The 20738-nt window shown below is 36.9% G+C and overlaps 1 protein-coding gene across 4 annotated transcripts in view; it reads left to right on the top strand.

Moving 5' to 3' along the window:
* The window catches only part of LOC139468159 (lethal(2) giant larvae protein homolog 1-like), a 206068-nt gene that overhangs the window by 98029 nt on the left and 87301 nt on the right, over window positions 1-20738 (top strand). For all 4 annotated transcript variants that reach the window (XM_071249943.1, XM_071249944.1, XM_071249946.1 and 1 more), the window contains 3 exons: window positions 6130-6458; window positions 9080-9168; window positions 15141-15279. In XM_071249943.1, the coding sequence (XP_071106044.1) occupies window positions 6130-6458; window positions 9080-9168; window positions 15141-15279 (557 nt within the window). The remainder of the gene's footprint in view (window positions 1-6129; window positions 6459-9079; window positions 9169-15140; window positions 15280-20738) is intronic.

Here is a 20738-nt window from a genome sequence, read left to right as displayed (position 1 = left end):
TCAATAGCTCCCATGAATTTAATTTATTTCCACTACAGACATACATCCTCACATCATCGGTAATAAGACATCAACAAATCCATGTTGAATTAAGCAAGCTTATCCTTGCAACAGTGTAATTCATTTAGGAAGGTAATAAGTGTTCATTGTATAAACAATGCATCAGGACTTTGGACTTAATCTATTTGATTAGTTTTAATCACATTTTCATTTAATGATAACTGTTGACATTAATTTTTACAGAATTTGTGTGTTAAACACCATGCTTACTTCAATGCATAATGGCCCATTCCCTCCGTTACACTTTCAAAATCCGTTTACCCAGTTCCATTCGTCTACTTTATCACATTCTGTGATAGCTCACATTATTCACAGCAACTGCAGTCAAGATTACTGCTATTGATGCCTTGAAGCAAACCTTAGTTGTAAGAGAATGGCTGCATATATCATAATTGCCATGCTTCAATTTGTTAAGTCATATTTGTTGTAGATTGACTATTGTGCTTCAACATTTTGTTTTCCTGATGAAAATAGCTATAGCAGTGACTCATGAAACTGTTCCATAAAAATGCAAAATGTATCCTGTAATGTACCAAAGTGCTATGCTTATGGTTATTATTATCCCCTGCCCAACAAAGTTGACGGGGGATATAGAAACGGGCTCTGTCTGTCCGTCCGTCCGTCCGTCACGTTCTGTGAGGGTAGGGTTCGTTTCCGGAGCATAACTCATAAACCGTTCAATATTTTTTCATCAAACTTTGCAGGTTTGTCAGATGCATGCTGAACTGGTGCCTTTTGCTATTTAGAAATTTTAGAAATTTTTATTTTTTACGTTTCCATGGTAACAAGTTGAACTCAAAAACCGTTAAATACTTTCTTACAAAACTTTGCATGTCTACCAGTCACATACTGAACTGGTGCCTTTTACTATTTAGGAATTTTAGAATTTGTTATTCTTTACGTTTACATGGCAACAAGTTTTAATATAGGGTGGGTTCACTTATGGAGTATAACAAATAAACTGTTAAATATTTCCTTGCCAAACATTGCATGTCTATATATAAATTATATACTGAACTGGTGCCATTTGATATTAAGGAGTTTTAGAAATGTTTATTTTGGAATTTTCCATTACAGCTATTTTGACATGGGCTAAGAGAAATGTTTCGGTCAGTTACCTGGGTTGGGACATCTTCCCGAGGCAAGAGAGTTAACTGACTTTAAAAGTCCAGTTTCCACCCTTGCCGAACTAAGCTAGAATTACTGGGCTAGATCATAGCGCCACCAGTGGCTATTACCAGTTATGTCCCTTCTAAGCCTACCAATCAGGTTTTACCTCTCGTATCACTTGAGTTGGCTTCATACAATATGGTGGCGCCCAGTGAGGACGATCTGATCGATAATCAGGATCTATATTGTGATAAAACGGGTCTTACATCGTGAAATGCATCAAATCACGTGAACACCTTGATTAAAAACATGAGAAGATTTGGAAAATATCTGCTGACAACGAGCTGGCGGTGCACATGCTTTGCAAATCCTGCAATGGACTGAAATCTGCACGACAGTTTACGAACCTGATTTCGATTTCGGAGTGCGATTTTGATTGGACTATGTATAGACTTGTTAGTCCAGCCAAAATGTAACTCCATAATACCAGCCTAGTTCGGGAAGGGTGGAAACTGCACTTTTATAGTCTGTTAAATCTCTTGCCTCGGAAAGATGGGTTTGGGACCATAACGTGTTAAAATGGGCGGGGGATATAGATGACTTTGTTGACTATATGCTTGTTTCGTTATTGTTTTTTGTAATTTGTCATTTGTTTGCATAAAAAAAAACACTTGTGGGATGGGTGGTCTTCCAAGGACCCTGAAACCATGTAAGGGTTGATTGTATACCTATAGAAAGTGTGTTCTGTGTTGTGATTGGCTAATTTGGGTCACATGACCAAATGTCAAAGGGTGAAAATATGATTTGCATTCCCTGAAGCAAGCGACTGAATCACTGTGTAGGAATACATAATTACTCAGCATTTTTTGCATACTAATTAACAAAGGACGCAAATTGAAATACAAAATTAACATTCATAACAAATATTTGATTTACACTGTTCATGGGAATTTTTAATTTTTAATAAAAACGGATTATAATGAAATAATTACCAAAATCACAGGTATCACTGTTCTGTTTATCAAACGGCATAAAAAAAGTCCAAGACCAAGCCAATTCTTCAAGAAATGTGTGCATATAATTTAACAAAAAATAATATCGATTTCGGTTAAGTTATATCGTCAGTTTTAGTTATAAAATTAAATGAAACGGTTATTCATGGATACTATTTATATGAACTTATTATATTGACTATTACACTCCCTAGAAATACATACAAGATCAAATGTAAATGTACCTGTCACATGTACACTTGTTCAAATTAAAGAAATATCGTATAGGACACTATAAACTTATCAACTTCATATGTGAACATTGTTCAAACAGGAGATTATCAAACGTTCATACATGTTGTGGCCTATATCTATGTATGATATCATATTGAACATTGATTAATATCCAAAGTGAAATTAATTGTGGGAAAAAAATGTGCAAAAGATATGCAAGATCTACATCATGAAACAGTAAAAAGCAGTTAACAATGATCGTGTGTACTTTAATTCAAGGACCTTCACCTCAGAGAAATTACCAAATATGTACAACAAATATGTTGAAGTTTGACATCACTACCGGTGACCAAATTTTACAAAATGGCTTGTTGACTGTCAACAGTGTGCGGGATTTTACGAGGGGACTTTCGTTGAATCAGTGTTCGCATATACATAAATGTGACATGTAAGTAATCAGAAACATTCTGACAATCTGTGTACTGTTTTTTGTTGTATTTTTCATTGAAACCAACGAAAATAGTCAGAAATTCTGATAAATACCGTTGTCGTTGTGCGTGATTTTGCGTCAGTTATGGCGTCACACAGGACGGGAACTTCGACAAGTTCTGTTGAAAATATCAAATTATTGCAATGTATATATGTTTAATTCCCTAATTCTTCCTACGATTCTCTTCCCGTGTATATTCTGAAAATGCAAATCTCGAGCCAATGTACTCAACGAATAGACAAATGGCTTTGTTTACATTTCCAACAAGTGCAGTTTTTTCAGCGTTCGTTTTCACACCTCATTTATTTTGCTTCATTACATCTAGACAATTTGAATTGGTGACAAAGACCTTTTGGCATTTGATTCTAAATGTATGAGGAATTCAAGGATGTAGGTATCGCAACTGAAATATTCGTGATGGTATTTGCGTCTCATTACCGGTGTACGTTAATTACCAAAATCACAATCACCATAGCAACAACAGAACGTTCGATGTTGACGCCTCACAACCAAGTAAGTACGAGGTGTTAAAAGGTGCGCATGTTTTTTTCTAGATAAAACAATAGGTTTACAATATCGATAAATACTATGTGTGTGTCTATTTCCGGGATTTTATCGAGTATTTTGCATCTTCGAAATTTTGATTCGAGCCCCTCAAGTTAACGCTTCGAGATGACTTTCCAAGATGCATATACTCGATAAAATCCTGGAAATAGACACACACATAGTATTTATCTTCTAATTGTACTTTGTTCGAAATGTAATAAAATTTAGTTCTTTGTTATGTTGCGGGATTCAAGATGGTTTCTGTGCAAAGATATAATTTTGATCTTGTTTTGACCAATGCATATTTGGCTTTAACTTCTGTGAAATTGCTAGACTGAAGTTGTTGAACTTTGGCATGTAGTTTTCTCCCTTTGATGACATTTTTTTGTTCAGATCATCAGATTTTAGTATTTTCTCAGTATTTATGCAAAATATATTCTAATATCAATGCTGACACTAACTGTGTTCATGTGTCTATCTTTGTTGATATCATACCCGGTATACTGTTGACAATATCTGGGAGAGCAAGATCTTTACAGTATGCTACAGTGGCTATGTGACATACACATATGCTTACAATTTTAAATGTCATGGCTGAAATTCAAAGTACCGTATTCGACGTAATAAGCGCCCACGGCGATATTTATTAATATATTGGCTTGTGAACGTTCCCAATTAGCACCCCTTCCGATTGATCAAAGTACACAAGACTTATTTATTCGTGTATAATATGCACTTGTGTGTTATATGCACCCTCAATTATGGGCAATTAAATTCTGGAAAAATATATCTGTCGTATATAAACATTTCAGGCTGTCAGCATAAACCATGAAAATTTATCTTTCAACTGTTTTGTTTTTTTTCTCACCAAAATACCATTCTAATAAGAGCCCCCTATTTCAAATTTTGAGAGCGCCCTGGGCACTTATTACGTTGAATACGGTAATTAAACCAGGAGTGCATATTACATTATAATTAAGGTACCTACGGGCGTTGTGCAGCAATGGGAATGTGGTGGTGTGGTTTGTTTTACCAAACGAAGAGTTTGGTTGTTAATTGAGCCCTTCAGTGCATAGAACTCTTGATAATGTTGCTAGAGAACATCAGACAATATGTTTTTAAAAATTTTGATTTTCCAAACGAGAAATGATGTCAATAAATAGTGTTCATTATTGCCTTTATATTATCCCAAGGGATAGTCAGCTTATCTGTCCGTAATCGTTTTTGTCTGGATCATGTCTCCAAATCTAACAGGTATCCTTTCATGGAACCTTGCACACAGAAAAACCAGGTTGTCAAGCAGTGCCTTTTCATATTTAGGGATTTTGAAATGGGAATTTGTGCATGTCATCACACTGTAAATCCTATTCACTGTCAACTATATATTGGAGATTATGGAAAAATAAGACCTGTTCGACATGTCATGAACAAGACAGAAAAAACTCCAGGCAGCAGACTGGAAATGATTGCTGACTTGATGTAAAAAAAACCTTCACACAGGCTTTAAAGTGGATCACTCTGCAGTCTCAATCACTATTTCTAGTTCTTTAAATAATGAAAAACAATTCTTGTAATTCCTTTTCATTCAAAACCTTCATTACATCATTGCCTCAAGCCAGTCATCTAATGTAATTCAACCAAACACAGCAGTATCATCTCAACACATTGTAGGGGCCATCTAGTGGTTAAACTATTCGCTCGTCATGTCAAAGGCCTGGGTTTGATTCCTGACATGGGTACAATTTGTGAAGCCCATTTCTGGTGTCCCCTGCCGTGATATTGCTGGAATATTGCTAAAAGCGACGTAAAACCGGACTCACTCACTCAACATATTGTGACTCACAATCAACAACATTTATCGATCAGAAATCCTACCACAGCCCTGCAATCGCTTCAATCACTGCCCATAGTTTTGACTGAGCCAAGTAGCGGTCTTAGATGATAAATTCAAGAGCCAGGATACAATGTTTTCTATTTTACCCTGCAAGCTTTGCAGAGCTTCTCCTGATTACTTTAAATGCATTTTTTATCTACTCTTTTACACAATCCTATTCACCAGGCGGTGAAGGTGTACCACCACCTGTACCACCTCCAGTTAACGTGAGAGCCAAAGTTGATATTATAAATCCCAATGTGGTTAAAATACTGGTAAAGTTTATGCCCTGTTCTCTGAACAATGTATAAATGTGGCATGTCTTTCATATTATCTTTGTGTATGGCAACCACTGTTGCACCATGTTCAGTGTGCACTGTTTGAAGAACCTTAGTGATAGGATACATATATACAATAGTGAAAGTAAAAAATAACAAACACGCTTTCACATTCAACATTCTTCATATAATGCAGGGGGTGTAGTTGACGCCTCGTCTGTCGATCCATCCGTCTGTAATAATTTCGTTTCTAGAGCGTAACTTGAAAATCTGATTTTTCCCTGTTTCTATGGTAACATGTCAGATTTATATTAATAAAACTAAGCGTTTTTGAATATCATACGTAATTTAGATGTGCTTCTTTGCTGGTAAAAACAATTGAAGTCATTTTTGCAACAGACTTCTCATTGGGACGTGTTAAATCTTTTAATGAGGTCAATGATTACCAGGTAAGCGCATTTTTGGGAATCATCAAAAGGGTACATGTAAAGAACTATCATTAAATGTAAGCAGCTGGATTAAATATGTATTGACATTTATCTTCAGGTTGGTACTTTTGATCCATACAGTGATGATCCAAGACTTGGAATCCAAAAGCTGTCCATGTGCCCACTTAGTGAGACATTAGTCATTGCGGGCACTGCAGGCCAGGTAATCATTCTCCAAATGGAACGAGAGGATCGTGAGCAGGAAGTGAAAACAACTAAAGTGAACATAGTTAGTGACAGAGACAGTTTTGTCTGGAAAGGCCATGAAGCTCTGACTTTAAGAGAAGGTGATATCAAGTTTGCCGCAGGTTTCCAGCCCACCTGTGTTATGCAGTTATACCCACCAGCTGCCTGTACTGCCCTTGCTGTCCACTCAGAATGGCAAATGTAAGTTAACCTTATTCATTTTTATTTTACATCACAATCAGCGATCTTGTTTTATACGTAAGATATATGGTTATTTCCTATGCAAGGTTGTATAATATGCCTAAATGCTGCGCCAATATTTAACTTGTTTTACAGGTAATTACATGAAACATGCAAGGCAGGATGGAAGAAAAATATTTCATACTTTTTATATACCACTAGGGAATTTGTATGACATATAATTGGATGACATTGAGATCATGGTCCCTCAGCATGAACTAGGTGTGAAGAAAACTTTTACACAAGAACTTGCATGAGTGTTTAAGATAGTTATATGGTGAAATTTAATATCTCTAGGGTTGTCGTGATTGCTAAAGCTTTTTATTAACTGCTGTATAGTCCAAGACTGTCTCTGTGGTTTAGTGGAAGGAGCATCTGCCCACTGAATGAACTTTTGGTGGTACTTGTTACCCATACTGGCATCCAGGATTGGGGGGATAAAACAAGGATGGGTGTCCAGGAGTCGGTATACTGTCTGAGTGGCGTATCCATGTTAAACTACAGGATGGTATCTCGGGCAAGCTCACATGTACACATGTGGGAATGGACAGTACAATATAACTTTGATCAACATGGAGCAAATAAGTTTTGTAGCATATCTATCTATTGATGTCATAAAGCACACATGTGTAACCTAGAAAATAAAACAAATTGTAATTTGCATGTGGTACCTTCAGAATCAGAATATGGCACAATTCAGTTTAATTATTTATACAATATGAAATTAGAAAACAAACATATTATGAAAACAAAATTAGTAATATATTTTCACTGCGTTGACTTTATTTGTTATTGTTTTCAAGGAACAAAGGGTATTAAGTCAACACTATCGTAATGGTAATACATAATACTGTTGACATTGATATATAAAGTTATAAAAAATATATGCATGATTAATCGCTACATTGTTGTAATATTATTTTGTAATGAAGTTGGTTTGGTTTGTTTTACGCAGCACTCAGCAATATTCCAGCTATATGACTGCGGTCAGTAAATAGTTGAGTCTGGACCAGACAATCGAGTGATTGATATCATGAGCATTGATCCACGCAATTAGGATCGATGACATGCATTAACCAAGTCAGCGAGCCTGACCACCCGATCCTGTTAGTCGCATCTTACGACAAGTATAGTCGCCTTTTGCAGCAAGCATGGGTTCCTGAAGACCTTTTCTACCCCGGATCTTCACAGGTCTTGTAATGAAGTAGATTTGTGGAGACATGCAGACATTGTTACAATTGAAAATTCGTTTTTAATGTGTTATGTTCAACCATAAACCATACTTCTCTTATGAGAGTTGACCCGTGAAGATTCCAGGGTAGAATACTTGCCGTAAAAGGCGACTATGCTTGTCGTAAGAGGCAACTAACAGGATCGGGTGGTCAGGCTTGCTGACTTGGTTGATACATGTCATCGATCCCAATTGCATGGATGAATGCTCATGATGTCCATCACTGGATTGTCTGGTCCAGACTGATTATGTTACAGACCACCGTCATATAGTTGGAATATTGCTGAGTGTGGCGTTAAAGAACAAACAAACAAACAAATCTTATGAGAGTTAAGTCCCTAATGGTAACATGTTTACTCCTGTTGCCTGACACATCAATTATTCACATTGTTCAAAAGTGCTAATATCTCACAACACAGAAACTGGATTCATGTTTCCCATATAGCGATATGCTGTTCACCTGTCCCTGTCCTTCTCGACAGACCCGCTTTCAGAAATGGATCAATGTTTCACTTCAGCAAATTGCTGTATGGGGAAATAGGTTGGATAGATCTGAACTGGTTCCCTGCCCTGTCGGCACAATCTCAACTTTAGGCACACGTTAAATTTCTTGCTTCAACCACAGTTTCCACCTGTTGGTGCGACTATGAGATAATGAGATGGGTGGAGACACGCAGATTTTCTTAGAATTTTACACCTGCAACGATGCGAGTATGTACTTTTCTTATAACCATGATCTGCACTTCGCGAGAAGAGTTACCTCCCAAATGCTAAACATACTGTATGTTTAGTCCTGTAGTCTGATGTCAATTATTCATGCTGTCCAACACAGAACCTGGATCAACCTTTCTCTCTTTTCCCTATGACAGACCTCGTCTCACTTCGATCATTGTCCGGGACAGTCATAAACATATTTAGTGTAATGATTTACATTTAGGTTTGTTTTAAAAAATATTTTCATAATTATGTATGTATTTTGTATGTATACATCCCACTATGCATGTGTGAGACAAAGATATGGTTTCTTTTAAAAGTTTGTTTCCATCTTTCCAACATCCCCAGTCCCCCATGTAATTTCCTCAAACCCATAGCCTGGTGCTGTGCAATAAGTGAAATATTCTTGAATCAAGGTCACTTTGAAAGACTGTAGAAGCTTTGAGGAAATGGTGGTGGTAATAGTGGAGGGGCTGCTTCTATTTTTGCTTGTGAAACAAATACTTAGTTTCTTTCTGTCTTTGGCCACATTCAGGTTCAGATACTCTTATAATGGGCAATATGAATGCATATTGTTTGTTTCCAGCCAGTTTTTGTCTTAAGATTATTTTGAAAGTGTGTAATACTTTCATTTCAGAGTGGCTGCTGGCACTGCCCATGGCTTTGGTTTGTTTGACTATGTACAGAAAAAAGAAGTGTCCACAAGATGTACACTAAATGCAACAGGTTGGTATCTTAAACTTTACCCTGCTGAATTTCCTGCACATCTCATAACCCTGCCTGCTGGATTTATTTCAGCAAATAGTGGGGCTTTGGAGTAGCCTTGTGCGTTGGCTCGTCACGCCAAAGACTTGGGCTTGATTCCCCACATTTTCCGGTGTGCCCCGCCGTGATATTGCTGGAATATTGCTAAAAGCGGCGTAAAACCATATTCACCCACTCAGTCACTCTCTCAGCAAATGGGGTGGGTGATTCAAAACATTGTAGCCTTCTTTAAGACAAATAAACCAATATTTTTTCACATTTTTCCTGATAGAATAATAGACTAATATCCTACATTTTAGGGGACCCATGAAGATCCGGGTTAGAATAGGTCATCAGCAACCAATGCTTGCCATAAAAGGCGACTATGCGTGTTGTAAAAGGCGACTAACGGGATCAGGTGGTCAGACTCACTGGTTTGGTTGGCAAGTCATCGTATACCAATTGCATTGATCGATGCTGGATTGTCTGGTCCAGACTCGATTATTTACAGACCGCCATCATATAGTTTGAATAATGCAGAGTGTGGTATACAACAAACAAAAAGAAATCTAATAAACATTTTCAGTGTTAGTTTTATATATAAAATTTGGGATTTGTAGTGATTTCTGCTCTTACGTTTATAGTATGATTTTAAATGTAGAACAGTTTTGACTAGGGCTGCAACGATACACCTTGGTAATGATACAATACGTGTCTCGATACTTACATCATGATTTGATATGTATATCTATACTCTACGATACACATAGTGACAAGAGAAGACAAGAGATAAATGAATTAAACTTAATTTGTTAAAATGAAAACTTAAATGAACGTGAATGAATGTTCATGATTTATAAAATATATACTGTAATGAGTATTTTAACTTAATGAATCTGCCATTTCCATGTAATGGCTATCAAACACAAAAGTAACAGTCCTACATGTTTGTGAGTTGTGACTAGATAGTAGGAGTAAATACTAAATGTACCAGTGTCCAGTAACTACCCAAAACAATTAAAAACAATTATTGCAAGCAACAGAAGTCTTTGAGGAGATGACTGTCACTAATAAAACAATGCCACAAAACTTCTGATCATGTATGATACATAATACAAATAAAAGGGATTCAAATAAAAGATATTTTCAAACACTAAACAGTTTTCATTAACATTTCAAATACACGAAAGTCTGCAGTATTTTGAAATGCCATAAGACAAACATCAAAGTAGCAGTCCCAGTAACTTGTCATTTTCACAGTGAGGCAAAAACAATTAAAAACAATTATAATTATTGCAACCAACAGAACACTCCGGATGGAATGATTTAAGTAAGTAATGTAACAATCATTACTTATAAAAATTATTCTCATCAAGGGAACTTAGAGAAAATGATTCAGATTTTTCTTTAGCAATATGAGCTTGTCAAACATGATCAGGGGTGAGACATGCCTGTTGAGCAGAAACAATGTTACTGGCATTGTCACTGCATACTGGAATAGTTTCAAACTTCTCAACAAAAACTTTCCATTCTTCTAATGCATGAATTAGAATATTAGCTAGGTTGCTACCAGTGTGGCTTTCATGCAAGGGCCTTGTTTGTAGAACTGGGTTTCCCGTTTCCAATCTGCAGTTATATAGTGTGCAGTTATTTTCCCCTGCCGCGCGAAAGCGCGAAGCGGGGGATATAGTATTCACAACCGTCCGTAAGTACATACGTCTGTACGTCCCAGCTGTTTGTTGCAGCGATATCTCAAGAACTAATTGTAGGATTGTCTTCATATTTGGAACTATGGTGTATATACAGACACCGCAGACACTAGTCGGTGTTGATGACCTTGACCCTATTTTCAAGGTCACAGCAGGCAAATCTGCTTTTGGAGTTGGAAAACGGTGTTGCTGCGATATCTCAAGAACTAATCGCTGGATTGTCTTCATATTTGGTACTATGGTGTATATACAGGCTGGGGACATTTCGTCACTTTGTGACAAATACTTGTTGTAACATAACTTGCACATGCAGGTGTAGTCCATCCATCAGTAGTTTGGGCTAATGAACATGCATTTGTCAGAGTTTCAAGGACGTGATCCCTGGTATTAGCATACAGGCCAGGAACAACAATGTTCACAAAATGGGTTCTCGATGGTATATTGTATTTGGGCTCTACTGTTTGCAGCAGATTTCTGAATCCAACATTCTCCACTACAGAATATGGTCTCATATCAAGAGCCATAAACATGCCGATACTCCTAGTAATGACTCAGGCACGTGTTGACATTCCTGCAATTTGTTTTTGAAAGCCTCTTGTAAATAAGTTGACCAACTGGAGTTGGGTGTGACTGATCATTCATGTTAAAATCCATTTGGGATTTAGTAAAGTTAGTTACAGGCTTTGTCTTTTTCCCTGTGACCGCTCGGCCAATCAGAAAGCTTTGAAGTGCAACTGATATACAAAGCTAGTATAGCCGTTGTATTTTCGAAGACATACATGTGTTACGGAAATTATATTGTCCCTACATTTTTTTATGATTGGTTTGAATTTGAAATTCATTTAAGACATATCTGAAAAAAGTTTATCAAAATAAACATATCGTGAAAAATCGAGATACAGCACTTCACAAATCGCACACCATATCGTATGGAATGAATCACAATGCATAGGTGTCCGGTGATATCTTTTCAGCCCTAGTTTTGACATATCATTTATTTATTCTACACATGAAAGTACCTCCTTGGTGGAATATAGATGATAGATTTGTTAATGCATATTTATTTACTGATGAATTGAAGGGTTATGCATCTTTGTAAAAATTTGCAACAATGCATCTGTACAGTATAACTGATCAATCTTTGATCATGATTTTTCATCTTAACATCAATTAATTCTGTTTCTATGTAATTATTTGACATCATTTGATATTAATAATTCATGAATAATAAGTAAGGGGTATTATATTATGCCCCACTAAGATAAATAACCAAGACCCAATCACTGTACTCATTTGTTTGAGAATTCATTCAGAATAGTTTTATTAGACTATGTTTAGACACCAGTCATTCAAATAAGGTTCATAAGGAAGCTTTGGTAGCAAATTGATTCAGGGCATAATGTATCATAATAGAATGGCGATAATTAACACTGGATAATCGAAGATGGCTTACAGTTGATATGAAATGATGTCATGTGTTTTTAGCCAAATCAAATGAGAGCTTCAGTACTATGAATTATATACATTTTTAGGTTGGGGGAAAATTGCACTTGCATTAAGCTTGTCTCTATTCAACTGATAAATGGCCTTTGATATATGCGAGGTCTTGTTGTTGTTTCAATATACATGGTTCATACAGATTTCAATCACCAAATGTAAGGCCTTTTTAAGGCACTTGCACTCCGATTTAAGGCCCTAATAATGAAAAACACAACATACAGGTTTAAGGACCTAACACGAAACAGGTTGGTAATCCTTGATCCGATTAGATTCAATAATCAAAAACATTTTTATCAATATTTCAGGAGTCATATGAACTTGTTACCATATTTTCTTGAGAATAGTGCACACTTTTTTCCCCCCAAAATTGGCATTATACACGCCATAATAAGTTCGGATGTTGTTTCCCCCCCCCCCCCCCCTAACACATAGACATTATCGCGATCACGTAAAACCAAAAATACCATGTCAACAATTCTCTACTGGAGTGTAATTACACTGTCTGGTTATAAAAAGTGTTCATTGTATATCTGGACTTATTTTTGTAACTTATTTCAATAACTTTATTCAATATTCCTTTTAATATTGTTTTAATTAATTTCAGCAAAATCATGTGTGAAGCGATCTGAAGATCGCAAAACTCACCGTTATAACAGCAACCATGGTCAGATTACCACTATTGGCGCCTTAAAACAAACTTTAATTGACAGAAAATTGATACATATATTGTAAATGCTATACTTTGAGTCTTTAAAAGTCATATTTGTTGTAGTTTGATGATTTTATGTCAACATGTGGTTCTCGCGATCACGAGCAGGAGCCTCGTCTGTGACTGGTCAAATTGTTCCATGTGAAAAAACAAACTGGCAATAGCGATCATCTGCACCGAAGTGCTATGCTTAGGGTTATTATTATACTACTCAAAAAGTTAAGGATCACCTGATTCATATTGGTAAAGTTAATCTGTCATGGCATGAGAGATTAACTATTGTAATATGAAAGAATCAGGTGATCCTTAACTTCTTTTGAGTAGTATATTTTAAAAATATTTAGTGAAAGCTGCAACTAAAATAACATGATATTGGAATGTAGTATTCCTAATATAGAAATAGTTTCAGATACCATTTTTCCCGATAGTTGCATGAAAATCCTGTAAAGTGATATCAATGGGTAAGTTTTAAACAAATTACTGGTAGATTCCCAGAAAACGTGTGTACAGCTGATTGCTGTTTCTGGCTTGGTTTACGAGAAAATACACAAGGTAATCTTAATCCCTGCATGTAAAACAATGCCTAGCAGAACCAAAATGACAATTTAAACTGTAAATCAACATGTCTGGTGATTTTTTATTTATCTCAAATTTGTACTGACCAAGTTTTTTATCACCTGTTCGTTTGCTCTATACGGTACTCTAAATCAGTGTTCCCTCTGTAAAATCATAAACCACACATGAGGCTTCAGCCATGGCCTGAAAAGTGAAATACAATGTCATCAAGTCAGATATTAATCACAAACAAAAAATATTCTGAATGAAATTTGATTTTCAAAAGTTACTTGCAAGGCAGGGAATAGTGAAATAGTAAAACAAAGTATATTTTCCAATCTTGTTTTACTTCAATTTTCCATCTTTACTGGATTCTTTTCGTGAAAAAGAAGAAAAAAATTACCCATATTTTCTTGTTTATAGTGCACACTTTTCCTCAAAAAACACATCTTTCTAGAGTAGGGTGCTCATTATACATGCCTTAGTGAGTTTTGATGGTTTTTTTCCTAAACCCAAAGACATTACCATGAGCACCTAACACCGGAAATACCATGTCAACAAATCCGTACTGAAGTACACAATCTAATCTTGTAATTACACTGTCTGTTTAAAAACATAGTTCAATGTATAACTGGATTTAAGTTTGTAATCAATCTTATTATTTTTATTCAAAATTTCATTCTATATTGTTTACATTAATTTTGGCAAAAAAGTGTGTGAAGTGATCGGGACATCGTGCCAACTCAGTTATTCATTGCACATGTAACTGTGAAATTCTTGAGAAAAAATTATTTAAAGAAGCAGATCTATAAAAAGTTAATTTAATACATATGCCCTCGTGTTCATTGTATTTGGATATATAAGGTTTTAAAAAGATAATCACCGCCTCCGTGGTCTAGTGGTAGAGCGTCCGCCCGGAGAGCGGAAGGTCCGGGGTTCGATCCCCGGCCGCGTCATACCAAAAGACGTTAAAAGATGGTACTTGTTGTTTCCCTGTCTGGCGCTCGGCATTAAGGGGCTAAAACAAGGACTGGTCAGCTCGGAGTCAGTATACTGTGTCTGAGTGGGGTATTCATGTTAAACTGCGGCATGGTATTTCAGTGGGCTAGCACTATAAATCGGCATCAGTCCGGACTAGTACAAGCAGCCACACAAACACACACACGTACATGCACGTTGCTATATAAGTGCAATAATCTTGGGCGCAACGTTAAACCCAATTTCACCTCACCTTAAAAAGATAATCCAAAATATTGGAGAGGTGATTTAAATGGCATGCTTGAGTGTAAACTGGTACCTTTCCCTTTGAAAATGAACACAACTAAATTTTTCAAAAGTGAAATTGCAAAATAAACTTGACTTTGATTATTTGTGACCAATTCCAGGCCTATTAGGGCATTTTGTCTGAATTCTAATTTTGCATTTAAGGCCTCTTCAAGACTTGTACAAACCATGATATACGAGTTATTTTCTTCTCTAAGATCTAATGGGAACATCAGAAACCCCCATGTCCAGAAGAAAATCTTTGAAGAAATCTTTGAGAGAATCCTTTCGAAGACTTAGGCGTAGGAGATCAGAGCGGAGGAATAGAGATGACAAATCCAAGGAACAGAAAGTCACGTAAGATTGGAAACAAAATATTTTATGGTACTTTTATTAGCTCATCTGACTGAAAGTCAGTGGCTTGTCATAATGTCTATACCTTTTAATTTGTTCAAATATTTTATTTGTGACATTATCCATTTCCATTACGATCCAAATCATCCATTTAAGAACATGTTGTATTGTAGCCTGTTAAGATCACTAATGGTCACCATTTCAAAATAAACAATTCCTCTTTTCTTAGTTTCCAAGTGATATTGTTACTTTCAGTGCTTTTGTCCTCTCCTCTTAGGTTTTTTTTGTGTGTCAACCTAGCATTTCACTGGATATTGGGGTAGGAGTGAGGAGCTTAGTATGATCATTTGCTTGTTTTTTCCCATTCTCATTAACATCAGATCTTAGTGCTCACCACTGCTACACCAAAGGTCGGAGGCTTCTCATTACAGGTCAGATGAGAATGACCTTTCAAAATATTTGACCCGACCAATGAAATGACTAACTGGAAACCATTCAGAAAGCAGCTTTCTCGAGCTTTAATCACTTGTTTCAAAATGGTTACTTCCATTCCAGACAAGACATAAAAAATATTTTGAGAGTTCTCGATTCGAAATTTGAAATCTGAACAAAAGAAAATTGTGGAATGCCAAATATATGGCCGCAATTGTGTGGCAATACTTCCCATGGGCTATGGAAAGTCTTTTGTATCAAATTCTTTTTCCCATTGAAGTGAAAGATAAACTGTGTCTAGCATTTAGAATCAGTTGTACAGCCTATAATTGTCGTTTGAAATACTCCATGTTAACCTTTACAACCAGCTTCATGGAATGCAGTCAAGTGGTATCTAGTTGCCAGTAGAAGTATGTGATTTTCAGCCAGACTTAAATGGGTAATACTCCCTGTGGGCTATAGTGTTGGCTAGGCAGTGATTGCCTAGTAGCCTCTCACCTTCTTTGGAGAAAGAGATGGACAGTGAGGATTTCCGGCCTTTTGGGGTCAGCTGGCAGTGAAGTAGTATAGGTTATGGGGGTTCTGGACCACTTCCACTGGAGCCGGATTCATATACCTATACCACCACTACAGAGGGAATTTTTTATGCCAAAATGATTATGCGATTCAACGATAGTCATGAGATTAAGTTAAATTGGCTCTAGCTCACCAATACCTGGGGCCAGTCATTGCTTTAGATGAGCCTAAATGGTAATAAAAATATTCTTCATTATTTTTATCGATAAAGCGATATTCAACATTTTTATTAAGTTCTTCGTTCATTTTACTAGGAGACCAGACTATATAACTACACTCTTCTTGTAAATTGATAAGAAACAATTGATAACCGTATTTGGTTGGTTTGACATCACTGATATAATAAAAACCTTGTGGTAATTCTCTCCATTTAATAGTTTTTTCCATTATTATATATATTTATGTAAGCATTTGTCTAAATGTGATCAAACGATAGTAAGCAATCTATTTTTAATCTCCAACCAGTTCTTTGGTTTTGGCACGGAATAATTGACGCGCTTGTTGCCTCCCCTGTTCTATGAACTTTTTTTTCTCATCCTCGCTAATACCATTGGTCTTATGAGATTTTGATCGAATCTCCTGCTTCATTGCGTTGTATTTGGTGAGTTCCGACAACACTAAACGAAACTCATCCTCGCATATCTTACAATCGGCCATTGCTGTCGAAATATGATCCTCAATGCTGTTCAACTTTGCTTCGGCGAGTATTCGAATACTATCGTGTTTTAATGCTTTCTTTTGTTACCTACGAGAAATGAATTTTATCGCTATTCCTGCCAGTCCCGAGACTCCAGCGATTATTTCCATGCCGAGCACGATAGGCGCGGCGATTATAGTTGATAGTAAACCGACACCGGCTACACCGAGTCCCATGCCAGCTGCTACAAGCGCGGTGTCAACTCCGTCCAGAGCATTCACGGCTCTGCGATACTTTTTATACAATCCAAGTCTCAACTCCCTATCCTTCTCTATTCGATGTTTTATGTCGCTTATTTGATGTAATCGAAATCCATCAACAGTTTCCATCTTTTCAATTGCTTCATGGAGCGCTGGATATAAACTCATAGTGTATATTAGGAATATATAATAGTCTTTAATTGGTCTTGCTTGAATGTTTTGAGAGTATACATCAACCTTCTCAAATGTATATTATACGGCAAGAATATCTTAGTAAGAGAAATACTACCACTTTTAATAATTTGGACCCCCTCGAGGGTTGCAACGGGTGATGCTCCGACATGAATAATACTGCAACGTTGACGCTCGTGTTTCTTAAGCCATTTAATCGATAGACCTGGTAATATTTCGAAGGTATCTACCGGTGCATCTCCGAAAAAGACTTCAATAATAAGCGTAGAAATATTAGGTATTGCACTCAAGTTAACTTTAATATCATCGAATTCAGCAATCAAATTTAAACTAACATTTTGGATTGCCGGACGACTATATAACATATGACCTGGTTTTTCTGGCAGGGGAGTGACTAACACACTTTTTCGTTTTGACGGGATATATTTATTTATATTGGTCCACCTCGGGTAATACATTACATCGCATAGAGTGACTTCGAGTTGTCCATCCGAGTTATCGATAGTACGAAGCAGTTCAATAGACTGGCCATTTGTTATTCCCGGGAGTGTAACATACATATTAAATATACAATGATACTATATCATAACTTAAATATGAAATCGAGATACATTACTAATCAATCGATTATAGTAACTGCCTCTGGTGCTGAATTTTTAGTTAAATTCCCCGTTATCTTTGAAAGGTACAGAGTCACGGCAACTAGCGATAAAATGGTGCACGATTGGTTTCACAATCCGATGCAATTTTGGCAGAATCAGTTAAACTTTGCCGTATGGTGTGCCACAACGGGATGTGGCGTATCTCTTTACGCTCCAGGATTTGAACTGAATAAGTCTGTTATAACATTTCACGTGTATTATCAGATTAGACGTATACTTAAAGAAATTAATGCTCCATTACCGCAGGATCGAGCATGGAATTCCACAAATAATAATTATGATAGGTCCGCGTATGAGCGTTTTTGTCAGGAATTTAATGTTTCTACGAGTAAAGATTGGCGTATTAAAGGAGCAAACCATGGTCTAGGTGTACCTTACACAGAGGAAAAAATATCCGTCAAAGCAGAAAGCAATTATGTATATAAAGTACTTAATAAACTTCCAGTTAATTTTGGTAAGTTGTATAGCACCAGCAAACTTTACGCAAGAATATATGATCATTGGCATAAAACCGGTGATTGGTATAAAGGCTGGGAACTTTATAGTAACGATTGGAGAGGAGATATTATGAGTTTTAAGAGTGGTTTAATTTATATTGTTAAAAAATTTGTACAAATGAACGATACCGCAGACGCTTGGAATGAATTTCTTAATGATAAAACGGAAAATAATTTTACTAACCCAGGATTTGTAAGAGTTAATGAATCGATAAGAACTTATGTATGGGCAATTCACGGAGCACAATCGCAAACACGAACATCCATCCACGAACGGCTGGTTTACTCATGATTTGGTTAAATAGTTCTTAGTGGATACGTACAACAGCCCTGCAATTGCTACGATCAACCCCCACAAGTTTTGACTAAGCCAAGTGATGGTCTTAGCTAATAAATTCAATAGCCAGGAAACAATACTCCCTATTATACCGGGAAGTGTGGCCGCGGCTTTCTCAGCTAGCTTTCCCAGTGCTGAACCTAATGCTTTTAAATGCTTTTTTATCCACTCTTATATGCCGTTTTTATCGTTAGGCGGTGTAGGTGGTGTACCACCACCTGTACTACAACCTGTTAACGAGAGAGTCAAAGTCGATATAATCAATCCCAACGCGGTTAAAATACTGGTAATTGTTATTCCCTGTTCTCTGAACAATGTTTTAATTTTATCGGCCATTGTAGTGTCATCGTTGAGGACTTGATCGATAGTTTCTCGAACTCATCGCCCGCCTGTTCAAGTTTTGCTTTCTCTCGAGCAAAATGCTTGTCGAGTTCGGATAGCCTGGCTGTATTATTGATGAGTTCTGCCCGAATTGTTTGCAATGCCTTGTCGAGACCTCGTAATTCCCTAATATTGTTCTCTAAGGATGGAAATAAACTTGACGTAGGATTATCGTAGTAGGTACCCAAGAGTCAGTCCGAGGCCACGTTCGAGGCTGCTTCCACCTTATTTGTATTATCGATTTTATCACGTATGGTTTCGAAGAACCTTAGTAGTCTTCGCGGGAAGTTTTGCTCGTCTGTATTCTACAAAACCTAATTCATTGCGAATAATGTTGATACCACCACGACGTCCGACTATAGTAGACAAGGCTAGGGGCTTACGATTACTATAATGCATAAGATCAATATCCGGAGAGTCACGCAGTCGCAATATTCCTTTACTATCTATCATAAACTTTGAATAGTCACGAACAATAGGACCATCATCTTTAAAGTTATCGTAATAATCATCGACGGTTGATTTTAAAAGTTCATCGTTAAGATTTGTGCCACTTAAACTGGTTTCATCAGTATCTTTGGTTGTATTCTGGTTATCAAAGTCATCAAAGGTATCTAGTTCAAAATCACCCATTTTTATATTAAACATATGGTTTTATAATTTCAATATAACAATGTCTTTGCAATACGGACGCAAGTTAAACCCACAACGTAGACTTCGAGATCCATTAGGGGTCAAAGCAATTCGTCAGCCTGTAACTATAACTAATAACCCTAGTACCATCGATCAGAATCAAACGCTTCTGGTTCGCTTTCCTAATCTAGGCGCACACGATGTGTTATTTCTCGGAACTGTCCGACTAGCATTTACGATTAGTTTGACTTCTACCGACGTTAACAGGGAGCCCGTTCAGAACATAGGTCGTGCTATCGTTAAGAAAATCGCCATTAAAATTAGCGGTAATGAGGTTTTGAGTATCGACGATAGCGATGTATACTATTGTTACATGGATCTCTGGAGAACGGATAAAGAGCGGGAAAACTTACAGTACCAAGGTATTTGTAATCGGAACACATTGAGACTGCGCGTGGGCGCTGAAAATGGTGTTGATACCAACGAAAAAGATAAGGCCGTTGCCGACGCATTAGGTAACCGATTCTATATTCTGCTAGACTTTGAATTACTAGATTCCCACATGCCCTTTTATCAAGCATCCTTAGGCAAAAGGTGAGAATACGAACTCACTTTTAATGACTACGGCAGAGTAATCAGAGCTGCTGATGATGCTAGCTATTCCATTGACAATATCTCGCTGGAGTACAATATGATAACGGATCCCGAATTAGCCAGACAAATACGTAACCATTATACAGGAAGTTTAGCCATTTTGTACGATCGTGTGCTGCGACACCGAAAGATCACGAGGGACAGAAAAGATATGATGTGGAATATTAATCTAAACGTCCCCACGAGGTCGTTGAAGGGTAT

Source organism: Haliotis cracherodii, unplaced genomic scaffold (assembly GCF_022045235.1).
Source record: "Haliotis cracherodii isolate W230 unplaced genomic scaffold, xgHalCrac1.p SCAF_2, whole genome shotgun sequence".
Classification (NCBI taxonomy): domain Eukaryota; kingdom Metazoa; phylum Mollusca; class Gastropoda; order Lepetellida; family Haliotidae; genus Haliotis; species Haliotis cracherodii.
This window is presented reverse-complemented; position numbering and strand designations above follow the sequence as displayed.